This window comes from Carettochelys insculpta, chromosome 2 (genome assembly GCF_033958435.1).
Source record: "Carettochelys insculpta isolate YL-2023 chromosome 2, ASM3395843v1, whole genome shotgun sequence".
NCBI classification, from domain to species: domain Eukaryota; kingdom Metazoa; phylum Chordata; order Testudines; family Carettochelyidae; genus Carettochelys; species Carettochelys insculpta.
The window spans coordinates 162,237,120-162,264,568 of record NC_134138.1 but is presented as its reverse complement, the minus strand read 5'-3'; the positions used below and the strand labels follow the sequence as shown (position 1 = coordinate 162,264,568).

The window sequence follows — 27,449 nt, the reverse complement described above, 5'->3', positions numbered from 1 at the left end:
ACACATACTCATTTCCCTTTAAGAAATCAAGACAAACTGACTTACATACTTAAAAGCTGCAGTCTGCCTGAATCATTTTTGTTTCTGCACATTTAGCATTACTTACCTCACAACTTTGCCATCTGTTTGGAATATTGGGTCTTAGTTTCTGTTCACAAACAACTTTCCTCATTTCTTCAACTGAAGGATCTGAAGGGACTAGGTCATAATATGGTAACTGATAGTCTTCATGGATACCTGTAGTTTTGTTAAAAAGCATTAAGCATTTCTTTTTGATGAACACTGTAATTAGAGTGAGAACTCATTCTCAAGGATTTTTCCCTGATACAACACTTATTTTACACAGTACTTTTCACTGGCAAAATTTAAAAGCTCTCTACAAAGAAGTTATTTCATTTTACCGATTAAGTGACTGGCCAAGCTCACACAAATGCTTCAACTGAGACCTTTGTAATTTTTAATAAAATGTTTACAAGCTTATGGAAATTGAGTCTCCCCGAATGTGACCAGACACTGGTTGTTTCATTAGTAATGAAACAAAAGCTTTCAAAAACAGTTTAATTTGTATTCTATTTTAAAAAAGTTAATCACAAAGCAAAAATACAAGCTGCAATTTACATGGGCTAACATGAACAAGATGCTAAATCCATTGCAAGTATTTTGCCCATTATTTTCTATTTTATAGTAAAAATGATTCTTTAAACAGTCTGATTGATGCTGTTTTAGGCTTAACCTGAAAATGCGAATCCCTAAATACAAGAGCTACAACCATCAGCCTCCAATATCGGGAAGGTTTTCCATATTTGAGTTTCAGGCCTGCCAATGGGTGGAGGGGTACTTGTACAAAGGGGAAAGCTTGCAGCTCTATTGGTTCAAAGGAGCTTAGAGCTCCTGGATACTACTGCTTCTTCCACAGCACCTGAAGCCCTGGGCCCTTTAAACTGCCACTAGAGTGCTGCTCCAGGAAGCTCTGAGGGCTGGGGTAAAAGGGAAAAAAAAAAAGTCACAGGTCCAGGTTGTGCTGAGGCTGACTATTCCTCTTTTGGGGCATGAAGCCACTCTCTCACACCTTTCCCAAGGAACCAGTTGCCCCTCCGCACTGCCCCGCCCCATGCTTTAAATACTTACGAAAGTGTCTTAATACTGAGGAAAAGCAGATTTGCACTTGTTATTGACAGGTTCCTGAACTTGAAGGCCAGAAGAGATCATCAAAATCTAGTCAGACCTGCACATTGCAGGTCACAGAACCTCACCCTCTCTTGCAATAGGCTCAGAACCTCTGCATGAGTTATTGAAATCTAGTAACTAGTTAAAACTGGCAGTTGATTTGTACCCTATGCTGCAGTGGAAAGCAAAGCAAAAAACCCAAAACAAAATACACAAACCAAGTCTCAGTCAATATCACGCAGAGGAAAATGACATTTGACCTTGAGCATGTGGACAAGATCTTCCAGCCAGATACCTGGGAAAGAACTCCTTGCAGTAACTCAGAGCCCTTATCATCTAGAGCCCCTTCCACAGCTGGAGGAGACAGATATATGCCAACTGTCCATATGTCAGTTTAAGCAAACAAACCAGATTATCCCTCCATGAATTTATCAAGATCAGTCTTGAAGCAAGTTAGGGGTTTTGCCTCCACTACTCTCCTTGGGAGACTGTTTTGAAACTCTGTCTAACCTCTGACTGTTAGAAACCCTACTCAAATGACTTCTCAAACCTCTGACAAATTTTGTGACCACAGGGGGAGGGGGAACTGAAGCCCAATTCAGACCCTACTGCCATTGGGGGGAGTGGTAAGAGGAACTGAAGCCCAAGGGCTTCAGCACCAGGCAGGCAGCCTGTAATCTGAGCCTTGCCACCCAGAGCTGAAGTTTTTGGGTGTTGGGGCTCTGGCTTTGGCTCTGAGCTGGATCAAGTTTATACCAGCCCTTGAAACTGCACTAAAACAGCATTGTGATTCACTTTGGAACCCCAATTCACAGTCTGAGAAACACTGTCCTAGTATAAGTTTTGTTGGTGGATAATTTATATCCATTTGCTCTTCAGCCAATATTGACCCTCAACTGAAATAATTCCTCTCCCTCCCTGGTGTTTATCCCTGTAATGTATTTATATAAAGCAGTTGCATCTCCCCATAGCATTGATTAGCCAAACATGTTAAGTCACCTTTCATAAGATAGGTAGATTAAATGAATGGCAAAACGTATTAGCCTATACATGCTACAGTTTAAAACTCATCTGCCTTAAAGATGAGAGGCCAGAATTGCACACAGTATTCCAAACAAACAACACTTGTTTCTTCCAAAGGTGATCTGTGATAATAAAAATTGAATTTTAGAACTACATATTGAACATTACCTGCACACATTCCTACAAGTGCAGTTAGTCCCTCATGTTTAAAGGGCCCCGACCGTGGCATAATTCTGCTATGAATTCAAGACATTTATTCCACCAGCAGGTTTGGCAATACGTCATTTACAGGTCAAGCCCCTACTTAAGCAACTTTAGAAGTGCTTACTATTTGACACTAATTGAAGCAATTTTTAAAGCCATTTTTTCTTTTAAGTATTAACGATGGAAATTGTGATACTGCACAATTTAGCACAAAGTATGATTTTGTTCAAGGAAAATAGATTTTAAACAGTGCATGTTCTGTTAAACAAATTAGTACAAAAGCCTGTTTAATATGCTCAATTTATGATTGTCACATACCACCAATTGAACATCGCCGTGCTATTTCCCAGAACACTAATCCCATCGCGTAGATGTCTGCTCGCTTGAAAGACTCAAAATGTTTCATATTTATGGAATCATCTAGAACCTCAGGAGCCATGTACCTATTAAAATAAAAACCAAAATGTCTTAATGCCATAAAATGCTTGCTGCACTAAGCTCTGAGTAAGTTCTTCAGTTCCAAGACATTGAACAAAACTTAACAGAAGTCAATAAATTAGGAAAAGTAAGATACAACATTGAGTAAAAATCTCAAAGTCACTCCATGTTGGCCTAATTCAGCTTTCATTAAGGTCAGCAGTGAAACATCTACTGACTTGGTCAACAGAGTAATTAGGCCACCCCTAAGCACTTCTCAGTAACCCACCCTATGTCGAACATCCATCTGCACTGCCTCTGGAATGAAAAGTTGCTCAGTTACTTCCAGGTGTCCAATATGTGACTTCAGGTTTGGTGTGTGCTGCTCAACTATTACCTTTATTGCAAATAAATTGCAAAACTGCAAATCCAAGGTTTGGTACCTTTATTTCAATAAGTAAAAGCAGGCAAGAAGCAAAGCAGCCTCTGAGCTACTCATTTTAGGCAGATGAAAGGATAAGACAACAAAGCTGGAGCTACAGAGTCTTCAAAAGTGGAGGGGGAGCAAGCAACAAAATGGCTGTAATATCCAGTAGACACACAAATAAAAACAGTGGCAACAACAGAGGTGCCACAAAAAAGGCATAAACGGCAACAGCTACTTCAGGTTGTGGGGGCCCTCACCACAAACATAGGAATGAAGAATATCAGTAGCATTATTTTAGCAGCAGTAACACTACTTTCCCAAACTTTCCATCTACTCTGGCAGCTAAATTCAATGCTTAACACTTGACAAAGGGTGGTGGATTACTCTAGGTCACCTCCTTGAAAATCTCAAACAAAAACAAAAATCCACAAAAACCAAACAAAAAAACTGGCTGAGGGTAACTGCTGGAGTTTTGGTGAAGTGCTTTGATGTTGAGTGGAAGTAGTACACCTGCCAAGTACAATACATTTCCAACATCCATTCTTCTTCAGGATACGAGGAAGAATTGGGAGTAGAAAACTCTTGCCCTCTTTTCCCACAGTACTTCTTCCATGACCCCTACGTGAAGCAATCATCTCACTTTGTTTGTAAATCTCTTGTGCGGAGAGAGGGCCCCTGAAGAGCAGCTGGTGGGGAAGGGGACAGTGAACAAAACCATACAGGGCCTTGAATGTCATCATGCAATACTCATTTTTTCATCATCATAGATGCCCAAGCCAGGTGGAATGGGATAAGGCAATTCCTGAAGAGAAGCACAGTCCATAGGGTCAGCTCCACTGAGGTTCTTAACACAACCCATCACATTCGATAAGCCAGAAAACTGGATTAGTTAAGGAGATGGATGACTGAATTCACTTATGTCCATCTTCTTCTGATGTGGATATTGTGGCTGTCAACTCAGAAGTAACGAGTCCATTCCTTTTATTGGAATTTTCATTTGTAAGGGTCTCTAAGCAAGTGGTACATCTCCAGCGGCTGTAATGTGGCTGGAGAGGATGGAGCATTTGATTTGTTTTCTGTGTGAAAGACTTAATTCTCTCAAAACAGCAGGTTCTCTATTGTGGCCTGCATTTTGCATGGAATGCCCAACGCCTGGAGTCATGAGGCTCATCACATAATAGTAACTGTGGACATCAACCCTGTACCCGCATGAGAAAAGAGTCCAGGGTCACCTAGTAGCAACGTTCTCATGACCATCCGACTCTCACCACTATGGATTCAAACTAGCATTACATTTTATGTAGGACGAGCATTAAACAGAGTGGAATCCTGGACTAGTGTAAATTTCTTTCCTTAAGTTTTGTAATCTAGAAGGTAAGAAATTAAAATAGATTCCTAATTCTGAAAGCTAAAATGTTCAGAGGACCCCTGAAAAAAAGAAGGTTATAAAACAAAAATGAAATAACCTTGGTTTGAGAGGTTAAACTCCAATGAAGAATTTCTGAAAGAAGAACTGCAACTATAGGGTGTGTGCTGGAAGTTGGGCATTTTGTCAGGGGACTTGTCTAACAGTAACAGAATAAACCTGAATTTATGCCATAGCACTTTTATTGAAGTACAGAATTATTCTGAGGCTCTTCTGCAGTTCGCAGGACTAGATGTTAATCTTGAACTGGAAAGTGTAAACATGCCACTGAAGTTTTACCCCTCATAAAGGAAAAACGGCTTTGTCTATGTTAGATAGCTTTTTAGCTGCAATTCCACTTTAGTATAGCTCCAGTACCATTAACAAGCGCAGCCATAGGAAAGAATGGAGCAGAGGTTAACTATGCTGGCTACAATTCAGTTTGCACTGTTGTAGCCATGTTGGTCCCAGGACATAGGAGACACCCATGGAAGGTGAGGTAATATTTCACTGGACCAAATTCTGCTGGGAAAGCAAGAAGGTTTTGAGCTAGTGTGTGCTCTTTGAGACCGAGAAAGATAATCAAGAGCATCCCAGCTAAATACAGAATGGAAGAGAGAGTGTTGCAGCAAAGGTGAGCTATGGCTAAAACGAATTTAACTGTATAGATGCAGCCAGAGAAATGGAATAAAAGGTGACTATTAAGCACATACTACTTTTAATTAAGGTAAAGGAAGAGAGGAGCATCCCAGCCTATTTTAAATCTATTCCCTAATCAGAGGCTAGAGACCATTGCCTTTCCCAGCCTCTGGTTACTGAATCCAGGCAACTAAGAGGTCAGTCCAACATCACATTATGGATTAGTTATCCTACTCTGCACCATTCACCTTCTACATTTGGACGAACCAAAATAGGGTGTATTCCAGGCTGAAGTCAGGTATCTGCTTTTCTACTGCATCCTGCATACCCTTACTGACTAGCCTAAAACAGTCCATGTATGTGACAAAGGCGAGATGAAGGTTGTATCATTATGCAACAGAAAGACACTGCAGTTCACACAGGAAACCACTGTTAGCTGAGAAAATCACTGAGGTGTAAGAGTGGCAGGAGCTCAATATCATTTTGTCCAGTTTCCTGCACTCAAGGTAGGACTACCTAAAAACTAGGAAGTTCCTCACAGGTGTTTATCTTATCTGTTCTTAGAAGCCTCCAGTGATGGAGGTTCCAGAGCTTTCCTAAACACTTTAAACAAAATTGCTTATTTACCTGACAGTTACTAAGCGCTCTCTAAAGTCCCATCTGCACTTTCCTTGCTGCAATTTAAGCCTCCTGCTTCTTGTCCTACCCTCAGAGACTAGTAAGAGCAACTTGCAACCATCTTCCTTGTAATGCACACTATGTACTTAAAAACTTAATGCTATGCTTCCCCTGACCTCCCTGCTTCCAAGGCTTCTCCTCTTCAGACTAAACAAGCAAGCAATTCCACCCCCCGAATCTTTCCTCATAGATCATGTTTTCTAGATCTTTAATCATGTGTATTGCTCTTGAACAGACTTTTTCCAGTTTGTCAACATCTTTCCTGAAACGTGACACCCAAGTACTAGACAATACTCCTACCTGGGCTGTCATATTCCATTTTACGTACACACAACTGTTCCTTTCTAAGTAGAGTACTTTGCATTTGCTCTCATTTAATTCCATCTCATTCAACTCAGATCATTACTCCAGTTTGTCCAGATCATTTTGAATTTTAATTCTATTCTCCAAAGCATTTGTAACCCCCTTCAGCTCGCTATCATCTGCAAACAAACTCTCTATGCCAGCATCAAAAATCGTTTATGAAATTACTGATCAGGTACTGAAGATGTGTTGTCACCCAATATCCATTCTATGTTTTAACAATCACAGTACCCTTTACACAATTTTCTATAGTGCTATAGATCTATTGAGACCCAGATTCAGCAGTCTACTTGTGCATAAGTAGTTCCACTGACAAAGGCCTTGCCTACCGCACAAACATTTAGTAGACTGATAAGCATGGGTATCAATGGCAGTGCGAATAATTGCTTACACAGAAAGGAGATAAAAGCATTTTGAATAAAAATAATTTGATAGTGTATTTTTGAATTTACCTTTTTGTTCCCACTCTATGGTTTGGGGCAATATCAATTGTGTCTGTAGCTGAATCATGTCTTACTGCCAATCCTAAATCCGCAATACAGCACGTTCCATTCTTTTTTACCAATATATTTTTTGATTTCAAGTCTCTATGAGCAATGGCTGGTTTTCCTGCAGAGGGTAGAAAAAAAATGGTAGAAGTGGCAGAAGTCCCCAAACAATTCCCTATTGTTAAATAATGTTTCAGAAAACCCCTACTACATATTCTTACTCTGATGAGAGGTTCAAGATTTTGAAGTTAAGAAATATAAAATACTAGGACTGGAAGGGACCTTGAGAGGTCATTGAGTCCAGTCCCCTGCCCTCATGGCAGGACCCAGCACTGTTCTAGACCATCCCCAATAGACATTTATCTAACCTGTTCTTAAATATCTCCAAAGAAGAATCACATTTGTATTTATAATGCGGAGGTCTGATATGGAGCTTTAAAACCAAAGTTTCCTTCAGGAAGGGTTTAAATGAAGCCAACAAGATATATTATTAGAACATCAGTGATCTGAAATTTTTTAGATTAATTACTATGATCACTATATTCTAGATACCTTACAGTGATCTGACTACCACTGAAGACAATGCTGTAACCACAGAACTTTCATGTTTATACAGTTGTAACAATAGAGGAGTAAACAGAATACGTTATATTGACCATCACTAGATGTTGTTTTGGAAAGAATATGCATATGAACTGAGCAACTAACATAACAAATGGTGTAAAATGCTCATGTCTTTGGGATAGCAATTTTTACACAATTGTGTCCTCCAAGTAGCTGTACAGTAATATGTTCAAAACGTTAAAACAGCATTTTAATTCTAAACCCCTAATGTTTAGCTACTTACACATTTGAGCAAAGATTACCTTTTGGGATGAAACTCTTACAACAGTCAATGCAGAAGTATGTGTTTACCACAAACCCCACAAGCAATTTCTAAGTTCTATTAAGCATGCTTGGATGATGTCTTTTTAAAATGAATGGAAATACTGAAGAGAAAAACTGGTCTAGCAATACCTGTAAGGGCTTGTCTACACTAACCTTTTACTTTGTTGTAAATTGCAGTGTGAATCTACCCAAGATTAGCCTGCCACACACTAAACTGTGTGAAACTAGCTAACAAACAGTTAGCATGCTGTAATCTACCCTGCTCTGAAATGGAAATAAAATGAAACCTCAGTCATGAACTCGTTTGTCCATGTGGCTCCTGCTAACATGCACAGCTAGTGAATATCAGAAGCAGACCCCGGCTTTCCACAAAACGAAATGAACACAGACAAGCCCCAACCTTCAGTTAGAAGCAGCTGATTGTGCAATGTCTACATGATCCTATGGTACTATATATGCTTATTGCTGTTGTGGAGGTGGAGGGAAGCACCAAGGAAAGGCTTTGTCTGGCACATACTTCTAAACCTCCAAAATTTTTCAATCAGTTTAAAATAACCACAGTTGAGACTGTAAACCGATTTGTTCCAAGATAACAATGACAGCCACGTAATTCTTTTGTGACTTCTGACCACTTATTTAAGAGCATTATGCACATTCTGAAAGCAGTGCAAACAAACATCAATGAATGCTTACTTACCTGGGCTACGTCTACACTAACCCAAAACTTCAAAATGGCCATGCAAATGGCCATTTCGAAGTTTACTAATGAAGTTCTGAAATACATATTCAGTGCCTCATTAGAACGCCAGCAGCTGTGGCACTTTGAAATTGATGAGGTTCGCCGCCGCACAGCCTGTCCAGACAGGGCTCCTCTTCGAAAGGACCCCGGCAACTTTGAAATCCCCTTATTTCTAACAGCAGATAGGAATAAGGGGATTTCCAAGTTGCTGGGGTCCTTTTGAAAAGGAGCCCCGTCTGGACGAGCTGCACAGTGGTGAACCACATCAATTTTGAAGTGCTTCAGCTGCTGGCATTCTAACGAGGCGCCGAATGTGTATTTCGGCGCTTCATTAGTCAACATCAAAATGGTCATTTAGAAGTTTTGGGCTAGTACAGACACAGCCCTGATGTTTACGCAGTAATTAATCAAATCACATTTTACAAATATGAAGGCTAAGGTACAACTTGCTCAAGGCCACAAAGCTACTCCATGGCAAAGCCGAAACAAAACACTGATGTCATGCCAGAGCATAACATTTTGTTGAAATTACTGGAAGTTTTCTACAGAAGTAATTTTCAGAAAAGACACTGGACTGGCCTTTTAAGACCCCGATTTATAGTTGTGGCATCTTCAGATTATGTTATACACCAGTACAAAATATGTACCTAACAATTCCCTTTGGCAGTGGCTACGTTTTCAGTAGCAGGGGTGTCTTCCCTCATAAGACTGTATGCTTATAATGGAAATGTTAATTAGCTATGAAAAGCAATTGAGATCACTTTAAAATGTAATTTCAAGCTTGTGTTTTTCTTAAGATATGCATCTTAGCCACAAAATATGCTTTTGAGCACAGACTAAGAAATTTTTAGGATTTACAAAAAAATCCAACTCCTTCAAGTACTATAATTTCTTACCAAAAATACTGAAAATGGTGTTTTACCATTGCTAAAATCATTTTTTCTCCAGACCAAATAAGTGTTTCCAGAGTAACTTTACTTCCACTAACTGGAAATAAGGGTGTGTCTACACTTGCACTCCTCTTCCGACAGAGGTAGGCAAATGAGGAAAATAGGAAACTAGGCATAAATTTGCATATTTGGCACCTCATTTGCCTATTCTAATTTCAAAAACGCTTCTTTCAAAAGAAGAAAGCCAGTGTAGACGCTGCTCTTTTGAAAGTAAACCCCGTCTTCAAAAGAATCCTTCTTCCCTTTATTTAATGGGAAGAAGGATTCTTTCGAAGACGGGTTTACTTTCAAAAGAGCAGCATCTACACTGGCTTTCTTCTTTTGAAAGAAGCTCTTCTGAAATTAGAATATGCAAATGGTGCCAAATATGTAAATTTATGCCTCATTTGCATACCTCTTGAAACAGGCATGCAAGTGCAGACACACCCTAAGTGTGCAGCCAATGCACTTGAGATAGGACTTTTGCTCAGCAGTATCCTTCAAGGAGGTACATGAAACCTGAGCATCCTCCTGCCTCTAATTGAGAGAGTAAAGGGCAAGGTCTTTCCTCTGTATTGAAGTGTTGCTGTTAGACTGAAGTAGCAGCAGTGTACAAAAAATATTTTGAAGCACACTACTATACTGGTAAGTATACATTCTTTTGAGCGTTCATATGCATGTTCCACTGTAGAAGCCTCCCAAGCAGCACACTTTTGGTGGTGGGAACTCAGTTCTACACTTGCTGTTCAAGTCGATTGCCTTTCTAAAGTTTTATCAACTCAATACTTCAACATTGGCATAATGTTGAGAAAACAGGTACTAAATGCCTAAGCTGTTCCTTTACAAAAGAAGTCTTGTCTTACTTGACCATTGCTAAGAAAAGCCACAGAGGTAGTTTGAGTTATGGCAGGCTGTACAGTATTCCTGGACATGTCACCATTGCTAAATCATAACAAGTACTGAAAGGCAGAGATCCAGACAGAAATTGTTTTTCATGTTACTGCCTGGCTTCTCATTCTCTCTGCATAAGCTACAAAGAATATTCATGAGGGTCTATATACAAAGATTACATGTGAATGTCCACTGGGGGCAGCTGTCATCCCTGAAATACTTGGCTCAATCTAATTCTTGACCTTCTCCCCCCACCCCTCCACTCTCTGATTTGCTCACATTGATTATCTTTCTGATTTGTCCTCCTTGCTTACTGGTTTTGGTTCTCTGTGCCTTAAATATTGAGTCTGTTCTGGCTATGGTCTGAAGAAGTGGGTCTGTCCTACGAAAGGTCACCTAATAAACCATTTTGCTACTCTTTAAAGTGCTACTTGACTGCTTTTTGTTTTGAAAGAAAAAAGTTACTGCAAGAAGGTGACTAACAATGCTGCTTTGAGATATGTTCCCATGAGTGCTCCACCTTAGGTGTCAGGCTTGCCCTGGCACTACAGACTGGATATCTTCAGATGTTTTGCACCCTTTCAATCACAGGCATAGTCCCGACTCAGCCAGTTCCTTGAAACTGCTTCGACTCAAAACAGAAAAACAGAGGAAGAATCGGAAGCGGAGAGCAAGGGTGGGTGGTGGAGGGCCCAAGGGGACACATCGCAAAGAACCATCATTACTGCATGAAGGTGAGTAGCTCCTTTTTCTCCTTTGAGTGTCCCCATGGGTGCTCCAACCTAGGTGACTGAGAAGCAATATCTCCACCCCCTCTCAATACCCCAGGAGGCGAGTACCGGATTCAAGTCTTGTCCAGGACAGACAGCACCACTGTGGACAAGGAGGTATCCTCACTCATCTGCCAATGGATGGCGTAGTGCCTGATGAACATATCATAGGACACCCAGGTTGCCACCCTACAGATGTCACAATGGAGGACTACTCTGAAGAATGCCATTGATGCTGCTATCACTCTGGTCGAGTGCACCCACAACTGGCATGGCAAAGACACACCGCATATGGAATAGCAAGTCGTGATGCAGGATGTGACAAGGTTAGATGGTCTCTGTAAAGTATCACCTTGTCCTTCGAGCAGAAAGCTATAAACACCATCGAACTCTTGGTCCTCTGAAAGGGTTTGGTACTGTCAATGTAGAAGGTTAAGGCCCTTCTCACATCCAATGAGTGTAGTTGTACCTCATGTGCTGAGAAGTGCGGTTTAGGGTAAACACACCAGGAGCACTACTGGTGCATTAATGTGGAAGTTGAAGGCCCCCCTAGGGATGAAGCCATGATGTAATCTGAGTACCACCCCGTCCTTGTTGAAAATGGAATATGGTGGGATCACCATCAGGGCAGACAGTTCACTCACCTTTTGGGCAGATGTAATTGCTGGGAGGAACACAGTCTCATGTCACTAATCAGAGCGAGGCCATGGCCATAAACTCGAACGGGCCTCTTATTCATGTCTCTAGTATTAAATCCAAACTCCATGGGGCACAAACAGGCCGCCTTGGGAGGTACCGGTTAGCCAGCCCTTCAAGGAAATGTGATGTAATTGGGTGAGTAAAGGCTGATGTGCTGATGATTGTGCACCTGAATGCTGATATTGGAGCCAGGTGTAATTTCAAAAGATGCCAGTGCCAGACCTTGTTGTTTCAGGCCCAACAGATAGCTCCAAATAGTAGGGATTGGCACTTCACATGGAGACAGTTTTCTGGAAGAGCACCAGATTGTAAATTGCTTCCATTTAGACAGGTAAGTCGTACGTGTATTGTCACTTGCTCTGCATAAGGCCCTCTTTCACTTGGTCCGAGCAGAGATCCCTGGCTCTGTCGAACTAGCAATGACCCAGGCCATGAGGTGCAGGGTGTAAGGTTGCCAATGTACAATCACCCCCAATCCTGAGTCAAAAAGATCTGCGGGACAAGATAGGAGCTGCAGCATGTGCAACATCTTATGCAGAATAGGGAACCAGCACTGGTGTGCCCAGGTAGGTGCTCTCAGTATGAGCTTGGCTCCATCCCTGTTGACCTTCTCTAGTACTCTGGGGATTAGTACTGTTGAGGGAAAATGCTTAGAGTAGTGGACCCCTCCAACTGATTAGGAATGTGTCGCCTGAAGAGTTCGGTCTCAAACCCACTCCAGAGCAGTATTGCTTGCAATGGCGATTCAGACAGGTGGCAAATAAGTCTATGATCAGAAGCCCTCATCAGTGAAATAGAGGGAGAAAGAATGTAGTGATGGCTCTCCTGTTTGTGGTCTGGTGTGAAGCCCCTGGTCAAGGTATCTGCTTCTGTGTCACTGATGCCAGGTAAATAAGACGCTACCAGCATTATGTTGTTGCAAATGCACTAGTTGCACAGGTGGAACGCCTCTGCTCAAAGAGTCCAGGAATGTGCCTCTCCTTGGCGACTGATGTAATATATTGTAGCCATATTGTCCAAGTATTTTGACAGGCACACCAGAGATGCATGGTATGAAGCGTCTGCAGACATTGCGCACCACTTTGAGTTCTAGTAAGTTTATGTAGAGAAATGTCTCTGCAGTGGACCATTGGCTCTGTACAGACTGGCCATTTAGGTGAGCTTCCCATCCCAGGACGGAGGCATCTGTCATTATTAACATGGTCGGTTGTGGCTGATGAAACAGGACACCCAAAAGCAGATTGTCCGGTGTAGTCCACGATTGCAAGGGCAGGAGGACATCATTTGGTACCATGACCCATCTGTGAATATTGTGATTTATGGGTCTGTATACAGTCACCATCCAATGCTAGATTCAGCAAAATCACAGGAGTGCATTTTGAATGATGTAAGTGGTGGCAGCCATGTGCCCCATAAACTGTAGGCAAGTTAGGATCTGCACCCTCGGACTTTTAGATACTGTGTGAACCATGTCTTGAATGGCATGGTAATGCTGGAGTAGAAGGTACTCCTGGGCTGTGATGGAGTCCAATCACTCACCAGTGAGCTCTTTACTTTGTGTGGGCTCCAGGACCGATTTCTGGTTGTTTATGAGGCGGCCCAATGAGTGAAAGGTGGCTTTCGTGACATGTATCATGTGGCAACTTCTGCTCAAGACACCCCTTTGGTAAGACAGTTGTCTAGATATGGTAAGATAACTGAGATGTTGAAGGTGCACTGCAACCACTGCGAGGGTGTTGGAAAATACCCTGGAGCTGTAGCAAGGCTGAAAAGTAGGACCTGGTACTGGAAGTGCGCTTTGCTCACCACGAACCCTAGGAATTGTCTGAGCAGGATGGATGGTTATAAGAAAGTAGGTGCCCTGGAGATGGACAGCCACAAAGCAGTCACTACAATCTAGTGCAGGAATTATGAGGTAAGCATGACCATCTTGAAGGCTGTTTTTGCAGATTTAAGTTTCAAGGGTCCAGTATGCCCCCCCGGCCCCGACTTCTTCTGGGTGAAGTAGTATCAGGAGTAGAAGCCTCTCCCTCTGAGCTTGTCTGGTACTGATTCTACCACCCCTATGGTGAGGAGATGATCCACCTCTTGTCATAACAATCTCATGAGAGGGGTCCCTGAAGAGGGATGGTGTAGGAGAGGTGGGGGGTGGGATGGCTCAGAGGAATGATGTCACCCAGACACTATTTCCAAACACCCATCTGTCCATTATTTGGGACCAATGATTGAAGTATGGTTATAGATGGCGGTGAAATAACTTCGTGGAGTTGGGGGTGCGTGAGATGACGACCTTGGCAGGACTGTGGCTCTTAACACCTTCAAACCTGCTCTTTTGTTTACTGTGGGTGTTGAGTATAAGGCTGATTGTTCCTGTGCCTCGATGGTCTGAGGTGGTCTAGATTGATCAGGTTGTCTGTGCTGGAACTGCCTGTCGAATGGTTGGGTATATCTCCTCTGATATGGCCCAAACTACCTACTGTTGGGGGAAATGTTATATTGTTACATTCAAACAAGGACCCTCATACCACCCTGAATGGCAGGGTGTACATATGCAGAGTCCTCAGGGTGCTAGGAGAGTCCCTGCTTGAATACAATACACTACCTGTAGATTTGGCAAAGACCTTGTCTATCAAAGGGCAGATCCTCCATTTTGCTTTGTGGCTCCTTGCGGATGCCCCAGATCTGAAGCCAAGCTGCTCATTTCATAACTATTGCCATGACCATAGATCAAGCTACTGTAAACAGCCATGTCAAGAGCAATCTGGACACTGGTCCTGGAAGCAGTGTAGCCTTCCTGGACAATCACTTTAAGCAAGGGCTTTTGAGTTTGGTAAGTACTCCATCAAGATGTAAGTTTGGAGTAGCTGTCGAAATTATGTTTGGAGAAGTGTGCCGCATAGCTGGCCATCCTGAGGAGCAAGGCTGGAGGAAGAACAGATATTTTGACTGAAAAGGTTGAGACGTTAGAGTATTTTTCCATTGACTTACACTGAGCCACTTCAGCTCTCTGTCGAGAAGGCTCCACCACCAGCAAGTTTGGCTTGGGGTGGGTGAGAAGATATTCCATACTGGTGGAAGGAATGAAGTATTTCTTGTCCGCCCTTTTGTTGGTGACTAAGACAGCTGCTGGCGTCTGCCATATATAATCTGCTGCTTCCATGATAGTCTCGCCAAGCAGAATGGCAATTTTCAAAGAAATTGGGGGTCTCTGGTTCTTTAAGACTCCCTGCTTTCTTTCCTGAACCTCTGCCAGTTTGACACCCTGGCCACTGGCTACCCTCCAGAACAGGTCCTGAAACTCCGAGATCATCAGGGTGAGACAGGTCACCAGGAATGACTTCCTTGTCTGGTGAGAATGAAGAGGCACCAGTGGCAGAGGGTGCTTGAGGCGGCACATCAGCATCTGAGAAGCAAGCCTCTTCTTCCCCTGATGGAGGAGGAGGGGATGGAGGTCGAGGCTTTAACAATAGTGACACTACCAGAGATGGGCTGGGTGACCACGATGCCACTGAATACCTCTCTAGTGACTCCTGCTGCATGTGCACATCCCAGTTCTGATAACACATCTCATGGTTCTGGGATCTAGAACAGCAATTGCGGTGCCTCGCAGGAGAGTAGCACCTGAGTGGGGAGTGATATCTATAGCCATGTCTATGCAAGGAACACAAAAATACAATCGCCTTGATGAAGGAGGTGGCGGCAATATGGAGGGACAGCTACCCTGGTGCTGCTGTAACGACCTCATATTTGAAGGAGGTCACAGTTTCAAGAATGGTGAAGGTGACCTCGATCTGTGGTATGGTGATGAAGGATGGAAGACTGGCAATTGAATCTGATACCATCCAGGAGATAGCTGTGGGGTGACCGAGACAAGTGGTGATAATGAGCCATGAAGAGAGGGCTCAAGAGAACAGCCGTGCTTGGATTTAGAAAAGGCTTTGGCATGCTTGTGGTCTACAACCGGTGCAGGTGCCATAGCAGGCTGAGAAATCAATTGGTCCTAGTGCACACGGTGCTGAGGATTCAGTTTGTTGTAGGTGCCAGGCGGACGGGAGCCATTGCCAGCACTGCAGGGGTCGGTGCCTGGGCAGACAGTGGTGTTCAGCTTGGGCCCGTCAATGCCGATTGGTGTGGTGCTGCCAGCGCTGACTGAACAGTCCAGAGCCCGTCTGGTTCCTGGTTCCATTTCATATCTCTGTGCCCCTGAAGGGACTGATTTCTTGCTCTTGGCCTTTTTAGACAAGCCAAAGACTTTCAGTCACACCCTCAGTCACACTCATCGTTCCTTGGAGCAGACTTGGCAACGATCGAGTAGGGGAAGCTCTTGGTTGCTTGTGTGCAGCAGCTTCAGAGGAGAGCGCCCTGCGCTGTCTTCAGAAGGCTCAGCACTCGAGAAGAGAAGATGGCTGGAGGGCCTTGTCAGACAGGATCATGCATGTTTCCCTGTCCCTCTCCAAGCCCGTGCAGTGAGTTTTGAACAGCGCAGGCACTTCTGGGGTATATGCTCTTCTCCCAAGCATTGAATACATACAGAATGGCCATCCGAGGCAGGCATTGCCTAGCAGTACATATTGCATTTCTTATAACTGGCAGTGCTGGGCATGGTTATGCAAGCTCGTCAACAGTCAGTTAACAGAAAAACTTGTTTCTCGCCCCTGCCTCCAGGCCTTTTTTTTTTTTTTTTTTTAAACCACGGTAACTAAGCAGAACTAGAAGTCAGTTAGCTTCACAAAGTACTGCAATGATAACTAACAGGCTAAACTTTGTAACGTAAATTTTGAAGTTAAACTATAAAGGCCAACTTTAACACCTCTCTATTTTAGGTATAAGGAACCCGGAAGGAATTTCAAAGAGAAGCAATGCTCAAGTTGGAGGGTAAGGTAGAAGGTATGTCTGCAGCTGCTGGTGGTTGAGAGGAACTGGCTGAATCCAAACAACGCACGTGACTAAGAGAGCATGAAGCAGTGTGTTGGAACCTGTGCATGCACAGTCTAGCTGAAAATGGCTATGAAGATTCCTGATCTGTGGTGCCAGGGCAAGCCTGACACCTAGAGGTGGAGCACCCACAGGGACACTTGAACACATGGTTTTGGAAAAACATGGGCAAATGTATGACCTGATTTAGGTGGAGTTCAAAGAACATTTCTGATAAGAATTTAGAAGGACGACTTAACGAATTCTTATTGTTGTAAAAATTGTAAATGGCATGTTGCATATGAAAGTTTCCTGAAACATTTGTGAGATTTTTATCAAGGTTACGTATCATTAGAGGCCATGGATTATGTACAGTTCTATAGGGGTGACTGACTACATGTCCTGCAGGAACTAAGAACAGCAGAGGATGAGATTACACAAATTTATTCAAGTACCACCACCTGGACAGGCTGACATATCCTAGTTCTAACTCTTCTCCAGAATTTGAGCAAAGAATGGTTAAATTCAAGGTATTTACCCAAAAATCCTGACTTAGGATCTTTTCTAATCCAACAGAATGTAGAGAAATTTCTGTCCCAGTATAAGGGGAAGCAATCCTTGCAGAAAGATTGGAAGGACTGACACTCACCCAGCCCATGATGGAGTTGCAGAGGTGCGGGGGTACAGGGGTGATTTCTGATAAGTTTTATCATTGTACGCATAGGGTTTTGTTCTCTTCCCCTTCCCCCTCCCCCCTGAAACCATCCTCTGCAATGCTTTAAACCCAGAGGTGGGGAACCTTTTTCAGGTTGGTGCCCACTTACCTGTAGAAAAATCAGTCAGGGCCACACACGAGCAAAAGTGAAGCAAAAAAAGTATGGGTTCTAGGGCCCTGGGGTGAGAGGGAAGGTTGGTGGTCCAGGTGAGAGAAAGGATGCTGGAGAGCTTGGAATGTGGGGTCTGGAAGGGTGGGGGCAGGAGCGGTCAAGGGCTGAAAAGTCTGGGCCAAGGGGGTGCACCCCTGGATACACATAGCTCTGCTCCCTCTCCCACCACTCCCAGGCACTGTCCTCAGATTCCAGCCAGCCAGGAGTGAGAGGATACCTCTGGGTAGTTCTGCTGAGGCTGCTGCTTCCCCTTCCCCCAGCTGGGGAAACAGCAACAACTGGCAGCGCAGCCCAGAGCAGCTTCCTGCTCCCCAGCCCCTGGCAGAGCCCAAGGTTGGGATCTGGACTGTGACTTGCCTGAGCTGGCCTGTGAGGCTTGGGACTCCAACCCCTTCCACTCTGCCCCATGCTATGGAGAGGATCCCTGAGCCACAGGGTCTGGATCCAGACTGAAGTCTAGAGATTCCACACCTTCTGTTTTAACCTGAAATAAATGTGTCTGCGTAGAAAATGCTGGATGATAGTTAGTTGTTCACAGACTTTGAAGAAAACAGTGAAGTACTCACTAAAAAATAATCTTATTGGGCCTTTTAGAAAGACTTCTACTATGGGATGGTAGAACACTGAACATGCTTGAACAGAGTGTAAATGCGAGAAATAGCTGTCTGAAAACAAAAACATACACATCCAGCTGCACTGTTGTTGGATAGCTGCACCAGTTAATTGGAAAACCTAAACGGTCCTGAAAAATAAAAAAAGTACCCCATGAAGTGATCTGACACCATACTCTGCATTTCAAGTTGACATGAAGCTTTGATAATGCTGTGCCAAACTTATACCCCTCTTGGAATAAGGCTTTTGAGCTTGCTGCTCCTTGTTTGAAAAGTTACATTGTAATCCAGTCATCTACCATCACCTAGACAGATTTTTGAAGCAGACACATTCTGAGAGAGCTGCTCACTGGCCGAACAGCAGATCCAAAGTTTGTACCCATCCAAATATGCTCTCCAACCCACCATGGAGGCATCTGCAAGAAATGGAAAGGAGAATAGTACCCTCTTGCCCACTATTTTGGCTATCTCCTATCTCAACCAAACTAAGCAGAACGCCCAAGGGATCCTTCTTTGACACAAACTTCAATCAGCTTTGCATCCATTACAGGTGACATCTAAGCAAGCTCAAACACATTGTTCCCAGAGATGATCACATAAGTAGAGGATGCCATGTCTCCCAGAAGTCCCAGACAAGACATTATTCCTCCTATCCCCAAAGGCTGAAACTGGATCATGTATCCCATTGCAGCTGTCTGGAACCATCTCCTCAGTGGTTGTAGAGTTCGACAGCTACATCCTCAAAGGGGACAAATCAGACCCCGGGGTGCAATCCAGATCAGTGGCAAGTTGCCACCTCTTGGGTTTACATGGTAAGCACCTCACAATGCTTTGGACCACGGCTCTCCACCTGGGATGCCCACAATGAGTAGAAAGCAGACTCCTAAGTACTGGGCCACCCTGAGCTAGTGTTTTGGATCCTGGAGCCTGCCTGAACCAAAGATTTCTGCTGGGGTCCATAAAACGCTGATTAACAACTGATCTGGTGACTTCTCAATTGGTGCAAAAACGGGGCTGCAAAGTACAGCCCTGCTGTGGAAAAATCAAAGGCGTACATTAAAAAGTTTCATGGTTCTTTTAAGAGAAGTCAGCATCCAACATGTTCCCTGAACTGGAGTTACCAAAGAGTTCACTTTAAAAGCAGCATTGGATTAGTTTGGATTAAAAATAAACCAAATATTAACAGAAGATTGAGATTTTTAGGTCAATAGAAGTAGTAGAAGATATGTTAGAAATAGTTACAAGGCAGTGAAAAAACATCTATATCCAAAACTTTACATAAACAAGGTTTTGTTTTTTAAGAAGCCACACCAACTTAAAGATGGCCTCTCGGTCCCAATCGTCCAGCAATATGGTGACTGATCCTCTCCTCCCTTCAGATCCCTCTCAGGGCTTTAAGGTGCTGAGGTACTTTGTATTCTCAGATCAAACAGATAAAGGGGCAGAAAAACTTCAGTGAACCTGTGAAGTATTCTTCTGAAGGTTAACATTCACAGTAAAAAGTTTATCTAGTGAAGAAAGCAACATGAAAATCTGATCAACAAGGCACCTTGGTCCCTTCCCACCCTTGTGTTTACTCACATGCAAATTGAGTTTCCTCAACTGCCCTGAAGACCCTGCTTATCTCAATTTACATACAATAGTAAATAGTGTTTTGTTTAGGATAGATCTATTTCACAGCATTTCCCAAGACAGGGCTGTCTGCTGCTGAACATGGGCTATGACCATGGGGGGGCAGGGAGGGAAGGATATCCATAACTCTGCATATCATGTTGTTACATACATTACATAATATTGACCAGCAGGTTATTAGTTTTCAAATGATAACTGTTAAGGCATATTTTGAACAAAGATTACTACAACAGAGCAGAGTGCAAATTCAGAGGTGCTTTCAAATCACAGAAAGGTAGGGAAGATCAAAAATGGCCACGGCTCTGCTATTGATAAATCTGTCAGATTGGTTGCTTTGGTGTTTGTAGAGAGTCTTGGGTAAAACCTGTTGATTCAGAAACCTATGACTTGCTAAGTAGAAACTTACCCTTGCTTTCAAGTAATTGGACTGACTAGGCTGGAGCCAAGCTGCCAGTGGTATTGTTGAGACCTATGCTGCCTCTTTTTGGAGCTGGAGAATACACTTTTAGTAACCTTAATGATGCCCTTGATTCTTTATGGAGTGTAAAACCTCAGTCTTTCTGCTGAAGAGACAGCACTCCTCAGAGAGCAGACCTCAATATTAGTTTGGGCTTCAGTAACTATACGTTCTGTGGAGACATGTACATGGTAGAAATTGCAATACATCTGAATGGTACAGCTACTGCACTGAGAGCTGACTGAACTGATGTCCTGGCTACCAGAGAGCCTTCAGCTGCAGATTTAGGCTATTCCACTACACCATATTCAGTAAAGCCTATTAATGAAGTCATTTCGATATGAGAACCCATTGGAGATTCTCATTTGGAGATTAAATGAAGAATAAGTTCTCCTTTCAAATCACTCCCCGCTCTTTGGTTCCTAATCTTTTTGCAATTTCCCTGATTCAGCCTCGTTTGCTATTCTCACCACCAGGGTACCTGGAGCAGGGTGATTAAAGAGCAAGAAGGCCTGAGGCACCTTACAGGCTAATGTATTGTGCAGCATAAGCTTTTGTGGGAAAAGACCCACTTTATCCACTGCATGAGTTGGGGTTCCAGAGGAGGGTCTAACTATATAGGCTCATGAGATGGAGGGAGTTCAGTTAAGAGGAGGGCCAGAGTTGACAAAGTCAGTCGGAGGAGGATGTAGCCCATTATCAGCAGCTAATGTGGACTTGTAAACATCAAGAGGAGAAACCAGGTCAATTCAGTCAGGAAGGATGTGGCCCATTAACAGCAGCTAATGTGGAGGTGTGATAATCAAGAGAGGAGTAGATATTACAGTAAGCACTTCCTTCGTAAAGTACCTATGAGAAATCATGGTATTAGTAAGCAATGCTTTTGTGCTCTTGAACTCAGCTTGCTACCAGACAGCTTCTGAAGTACCGTTTTAGCTGAGGTACAAATGATGGACTCCCCACAGGCGCTTAAGGAATACTTTTTGGGTCTCAAACTAAACGTGAGCTCTGAAGAGCTTGAGGCCCTTAATGAGTGATCCCAGGACAAAAGACCAATGGTATCTTCTCCCTCTATCAGAGGCTGAATGCTTCAGTGAAGGAGCAGCTAAGTAGAAATAACTGTTAGAGCACTTCTAGGAAGGAATGCACTACACTTATCTGATGAAGATAGGCTTGGACTGGAGATCAAACATATGGGTAGCACCCAAGACAAGATTATGTAAGACGACTTCAAAAATTGAGACAGAAAAGCTACCCATAACATGACTAACTGCCCATCTAGTTGGCAGATCGTGCATCTAGTAGGCTCGTCATTAAGAGGCAGGACTCCTCACAAGAGGAACCTCTTAAAACCAAGGGACGTGTGTGACTATTTGGGAGCAAGTATTACCGCAGGAACATAAAGTGAAAAACCATTCTGGAAACAGAACAAAAGGGAACACTATAAAACTACAGTAGGGTCTCAACATTCATGAGCAGCTGCTTCCCCACGGCGGGGTCGTGCCAGCAGCCACCACTTCCCCAGGGTGGGGAGTGCTGGCAGCAGCCACTTCCCCAGGGCTCCAGGGCAGGCTGTCATATTCGCAAAACTCAACATTTGTGAGGGTTCTCAACATGGAAGACTCGCGAATGTTGAAACCCTACTGTAAAGACTAACTACATACTAATTCGCTACATGCTCAAGAAAGGCGGCTAATAAATCATGACAGTGAATATGAGGCATCGCTGGGACTTTCAACCATGTGCTGTAAGAACAGAAGGAGGGAAGTGGACAGCCTCATCTTTTATGCCTCCAACTGACGAGTTAAGGGGACAGTCAGGGCACATATGCTGTCCCAAAGGGCACTGTTGTCCAATAGCTCCTAGATCATGTGCACTTCATGTGCATGCACTTATACCGAAATATGTATCTGCACAACCACTCAGAACTGGGATACTGCACAAGCATCTTTTAAGAGGGTTTTTTAAAAAAACACCTCTGAATCTACACACTTTGTTATACAAGAGCTGCAGATTTACTACAATTTTAAGAAGCCGTCCACTTTTACAGATGGATATTATTGCACAACTCATCTGAGGATACACACATTTGTATAACAAGTCACACCACCACCACAAGCAGCAGAGACAAAAAAATCAAACACAAACAAGGTCTTCCAGTGTTAGATCTTTCCTATAAGCCTCTTGACAATTTTCACTATGGAAATACATTACTCCAAATGCTTCATTTCCTTTCAGGATCATACAATCATACAAGATGGAACACAAATAAAGTTACCTTGTGTGCCAACAATCTCCATGTGAAGATGTGCAAGTCCACTGGCAGTGGACAAAGCTAACTTTATCATTCCTTCCACAGTAACTGTATACCTGTTTAGGTAATCAAAGAGTGATCCGTGCTCATGATAATCCGACACCAACCAGAGCTGAGTCCACGTGCCATTGTCTGCAAAATAAGTTTAGCTATAAATAAGTTGCCCAGCAAACCATTTTTTTTGATATACAAACTATGTTACATTTTATGACTTCCATGCAATCAGGTCATTTTGTTCTCTATTTTTATTCCTTTAGCAACTAAAGGCCTCCTATATGTGCTGGAGGCCCAGGGTGCCAGAAAGTTAAACAGCACAGAACTGTCCCTAACCCAAACAAAGTTTATACACTAAAAAGACATAGGCAAACAAAAAGTAACTTGCCAGAAACGTAAAATGATCGTCTCCTCAGTTTGTCTGCTTTGCATGACACCCCTCCTATCCTGTAAACTTCCCCTGTGCCCAGCTCCTAGTCAACTTTTCTGCCCAGTTGTCCACTTTTCAGCCTTAAGCAGAGTCAGCCTCATTAGGGGTGAGGCGGACCTCCTAATTTTCAAAAACAAGCAAAGACCTCTTGGCTGCCTCATCTGCCAACAAGAAAACATGTTTAAGTGATGCTTACCTAGTGAGGTGGGGGTAAAAGATGGCTCACGTGGCCCAAGTCTGCCATTATATAACTATTAGTCTTCCCCACACCCTCCAGAAAATGCCACTGCAAATAAAACTAAGTTCTACGGACTACTCATTTCCATCCCACGTTGATATTTCTATGGGGGCTGGGGAGGAGACAAAAAATAAAACAGCCAAATATGGGAAGAAGGATGTGAGGGAAAACCCCCGTCCATTCTTACAATTAATGTTCCACATTCCTAGGACTTCAAACACTTATCTCCTTGAGAATAAGGAATAGAAGACAAAAAAGAGAATAAATGGGATTCCATTTTCTGAGCAGACAGAAGCTAGACTGCTGTGCTTGAAATTAAGCAAGCTGCCTATTTTCCTGTAACTGTCACTGGCTTATTACACGACTTTGGGCTTAAACAGATACCAGATGTAGATAATGTTCACTCACTTTTGTAAGGCATTCTTAGGACAGAGATGACATGCATTAGTAAGTGCAAATTATTCTGTGACTTACTGAATGGACACCAAATACTAGGAACCTCAAATATTAAAAAGAAAAAACCCCACAGAAGTTACTGTATGAAGCGAATTCAGAGTGTAAAGTTTGAACCTTCAGTTTTCAATGGAATTTGCCCTTTTGACCGAAGAAGTAGAAATAGTTCAGTCACAAGATTGTCTTAAACTGGACAAAGCAATCCTGCCATTGAATGTGTTTCCTTATTTTTATTTATTTAAAAAAGTTCACAGGGAGATATTCAATTTGTTACATATTCTAAAATGGACCCCTTTATCTCCTTACAACCCCACCTATTCCTCAACATATTCCTATTGCGACATTCATTCTCTGAACTACCTCCAGGGCACAAATTCGGGACTCTGTACATGACCTGTATAGACTATACCTAATTTTAATTTAAAAACAAAAAAAAACACACACACACACACACACACACACACACAGAAAGAAGGAAGTAAAGGCAAGAGCAAGGTTCTTATCCTCTCAGATATGCTATGGACAGGACCTTAAAAGGATTCAGTTTCCAAAAAACAAAACTGAAATCTCAAGGAAAGGCACCAATGTACACCTAGGATAAGATTTTACCCTAAAGTAGGCAGCTAAAATCTACAAAATTCTCAGAGTCTGCTGTGGATATTAAGGGAAGCTAGAGGCTTTTGGCTTCCTGTGAGACTTTAAAAAGATTTAAAAAAAAATCTTCAGAGAAAAAAAGGAGAGCTGTATCTGCCTCGAACCACCAATTTCTGCTAAGGAAAAAAAGTGAAATTAAGTCTTGCTATATTCATGCTAGGCCCTGTGCAAATAAAGCTCTTGGTTTGTAGTACCAGGGACAGCTAAAGTCTAGTTTTAGCTGAAATGTCAAACAAATGTTAGATTTCTAACTTATTCCATCTCCCTAGTTTATTGATTGAGGGTCATGCTAGACTATCACGTTTTAGTAAAATCTAGATCTACCTCTTCTCCCATATATACAAGGCTTGTTATCATATCAAAGAAAGTTATGAGGTTGGTTTGGCACGATTTGTTCTTTACAAATCTATTCTGACTGTTACTTCTCCACATAGTCATCTTCCAGATGGATTCCTTAATTATTTAAACCATTATCTTTCCTGGCACAGAAGTTGATCTGACTTGCCTGTAGTTTCCTGTGTTATCCATATTTCCCTTTTTACAAGTGGGCATTATCATTTACCCTTTCCCAGTCTTCTGGAATCTGTCTTCCATCACTTTTAAAAGGTGATAGCTAATGGCTCAGATAACTCCACAATCAACACCTTGTGTTTTCTGGCCCTGGTGTCTTGAAGATATCCATCTTTTCTAACTTCTGTTCCTCTTTCAAAATCTGAACTCCTTTTCTCCAGATTTCACTAAGGTAGGGATCCAATAATCTTGAACTTTGTTTGTTTTTCACCAAAAAACAAGTTAAGCACTTCTGCCCTTTCCACATTTTCTATTTTTCCTCTGTTGAGCAATGAACCTACCTGGTCCTTGTTCTTCATCTTACTTCTTGCACATAGAATGTTTTCTTGTTGCCCTTTCTATTTCTAGCTAGATTGACCTACTTTGTACTTTTGTCTAATTGTGCCCCACATACTTTTGTTAGTTATATCCTTTGTACTTTGAATGATTTTCCACTTTTATAGGACTCCTTTTTGATTTTTAGATCATTCAAGATGTCTTGCTTAAACTACATTGATCTTATTCTCTTTCCTATTTTGTCTGTGAGTGGAATAGTGTGTTCTTGTGCCCTTAATAATGACAGTTTCTCAATGGGACAACTGCGTTCAGTTGTCTTCCTCTTAGGCCTTGCTTGCCAGTGGACCTTACCTACCCAAACACTGAGTTTGCTGAAGTCTGCCTACTTGAAATCAATTGTATTTATTTTGCTATTCTCCCTTCCACCATTCCTTAAAATAATGAACTATTGTATCACGAACACTTTTAGCCTAGTGCCTTCACTTTCAAATTCTCAACCGTGTGCTCCCTGGCTATTAAAGTCAAATATGAAACAACCTCACCCCCGTGGCTCTCTACCTTCCGAAATATAATATGGTCACCAATACATTCCAAGAACTTGTGGACTTTCTCCCCACAGATGCTTGGATATCTGAAGTCTCCTGCCACTACCAAGTCCTGCGCTTTGGATGATTCTGTTAGTTTAAAAAAGCTTCAGACTTCCTGGGTTAGGTGGTGTGTTACAGACCTCCTACAATGATATCACCCTTTTAACTTTATCCAGAGACTCAACGAGTCTTATGTTTATCTCAACCTCAGTCCAACTGTACACTTTTTTTTTTTTTTTAAAGTATAAAAGCAACACCTCCCTTTCCTGCCTCCCCACAACTATCCTTCCTGAGCAAGATATTTTTAAAAAACCCTTAAGTCATATCTGGATTAGGTTTACACACTATCACTACTGTGCCTCTCCACAAAAATCTTCAGTAAAAAGGCAAAAGATTTATATGATATGAGTAACTTTGTCCTCCTCTTGAAAACCAAAAACTATGCCATGTTTTAGAATGAGTTTTTAAGTCGCAGGAGCAGATTTTTAATTAGACATATGGTCCTCTGAAAACAAATATACAGGAAAGGGACAGAGCTCAATTAGGAGTAGCATGCTACTCCAAATGCAATCATGACAGTAAACCTGAACTAAAAAGAAATTTGTAGGAGTAGTTGCCTAACTTGTCAGTAGGCAAGGAGGAGCAGAGGCTAAACAGCTTGCAAGGGATGCAGTGAATTGTTCAATCAGTCGTGGTTATTGTACAGATGAATTTTGAATGCAGCAGATAGTTAACACAAATATGCTTACTGACCATATAAACAAGTAAATTCACTGATACAGTTCAGTAACTATGCAAAATTGAGTCAAATAGAAAAGTCCATTTAAATATTATGCTGACTATATTGGTGTCCAAGTTACAGCTAGTGTCCTATCTGGCTTTCAGAACTCTATTTTTAAGGTAAAATTATATGACCAGAAATTCAAGTTAACTAAAACAAATTTCAGAAAACTTCATACATAATCCTCCATTATGCTCGCAGCAACCTTTCAAGTTCTTTGATGCTTGGAATGTCCCAAAAGTGACATCTGTGTTTTCTATTCCTATTAGGAATCTGAAGTAGGTGTACCTACACAAATTAAACAAAAAGTGAAAAGTTATCAAAAGCTTGCTAACCTTTATTGTCTGCTGCTATAAATCCAAGAATATTTTCATGACGTAGCATAACCGTTTGATAAATTTCTGCTTCACGGAACCAGGAGCGTTCTTCTCTTGAAGAGAATATCTTCACTGCAACTTCTTCTCCTCTCCATTTCCCTCGCCAGACTTCCCCAAAGCGACCTTTCCCAATGCTTTCTTGAAGTACAATAGTTCTTGCAATTGTTCTTTGAACAAGTAATGGTAGACCTTAAAAAAATTAAGATTGAGCTTGTTTAACCATTAGGAGAAATATATAGAGAGCTTGCCTTCAGCAGTTAAGAGCTAGAAATAAACCTCCTAATCTTACTGCACATGTAATATAAATTAGTTCAATTCTTTCAGAAGACAAGACTAGCCTTCCTAAACATTTGTTCAGGATTTTTAAAATACCAGCATTACAAAGTACCACACGATTTAATCAAATTCTGAAAATATATTTGGAACAACTAAAAACATTAAATTAGTTTTGAGTTTCAAGTTTTGAACTACTCCTACACTATTTGATTCTACATTAGCCATTCAGGAAGAGAACTGAGCACCATTCTGCACAGTGGTAAGAGGGCGG

General features: G+C 42.2%; 1 protein-coding gene across 1 annotated transcript in view; it reads right to left on the bottom strand.

Moving 5' to 3' along the window:
- Positions 1-27,449, bottom strand: part of TGFBR1 (transforming growth factor beta receptor 1) — an 89,344-nt gene that overhangs the window by 14,645 nt on the left and 47,250 nt on the right. The window contains exons 4-8 of the mRNA XM_074987943.1: positions 26,861-27,091; positions 22,507-22,674; positions 6,776-6,932; positions 2,713-2,837; positions 107-237 (exon numbers count right to left, since the gene is read on the bottom strand). Coding sequence (XP_074844044.1) covers positions 107-237; positions 2,713-2,837; positions 6,776-6,932; positions 22,507-22,674; positions 26,861-27,091 — 812 coding nt within the window. The remainder of the gene's footprint in view (positions 1-106; positions 238-2,712; positions 2,838-6,775; positions 6,933-22,506; positions 22,675-26,860; positions 27,092-27,449) is intronic.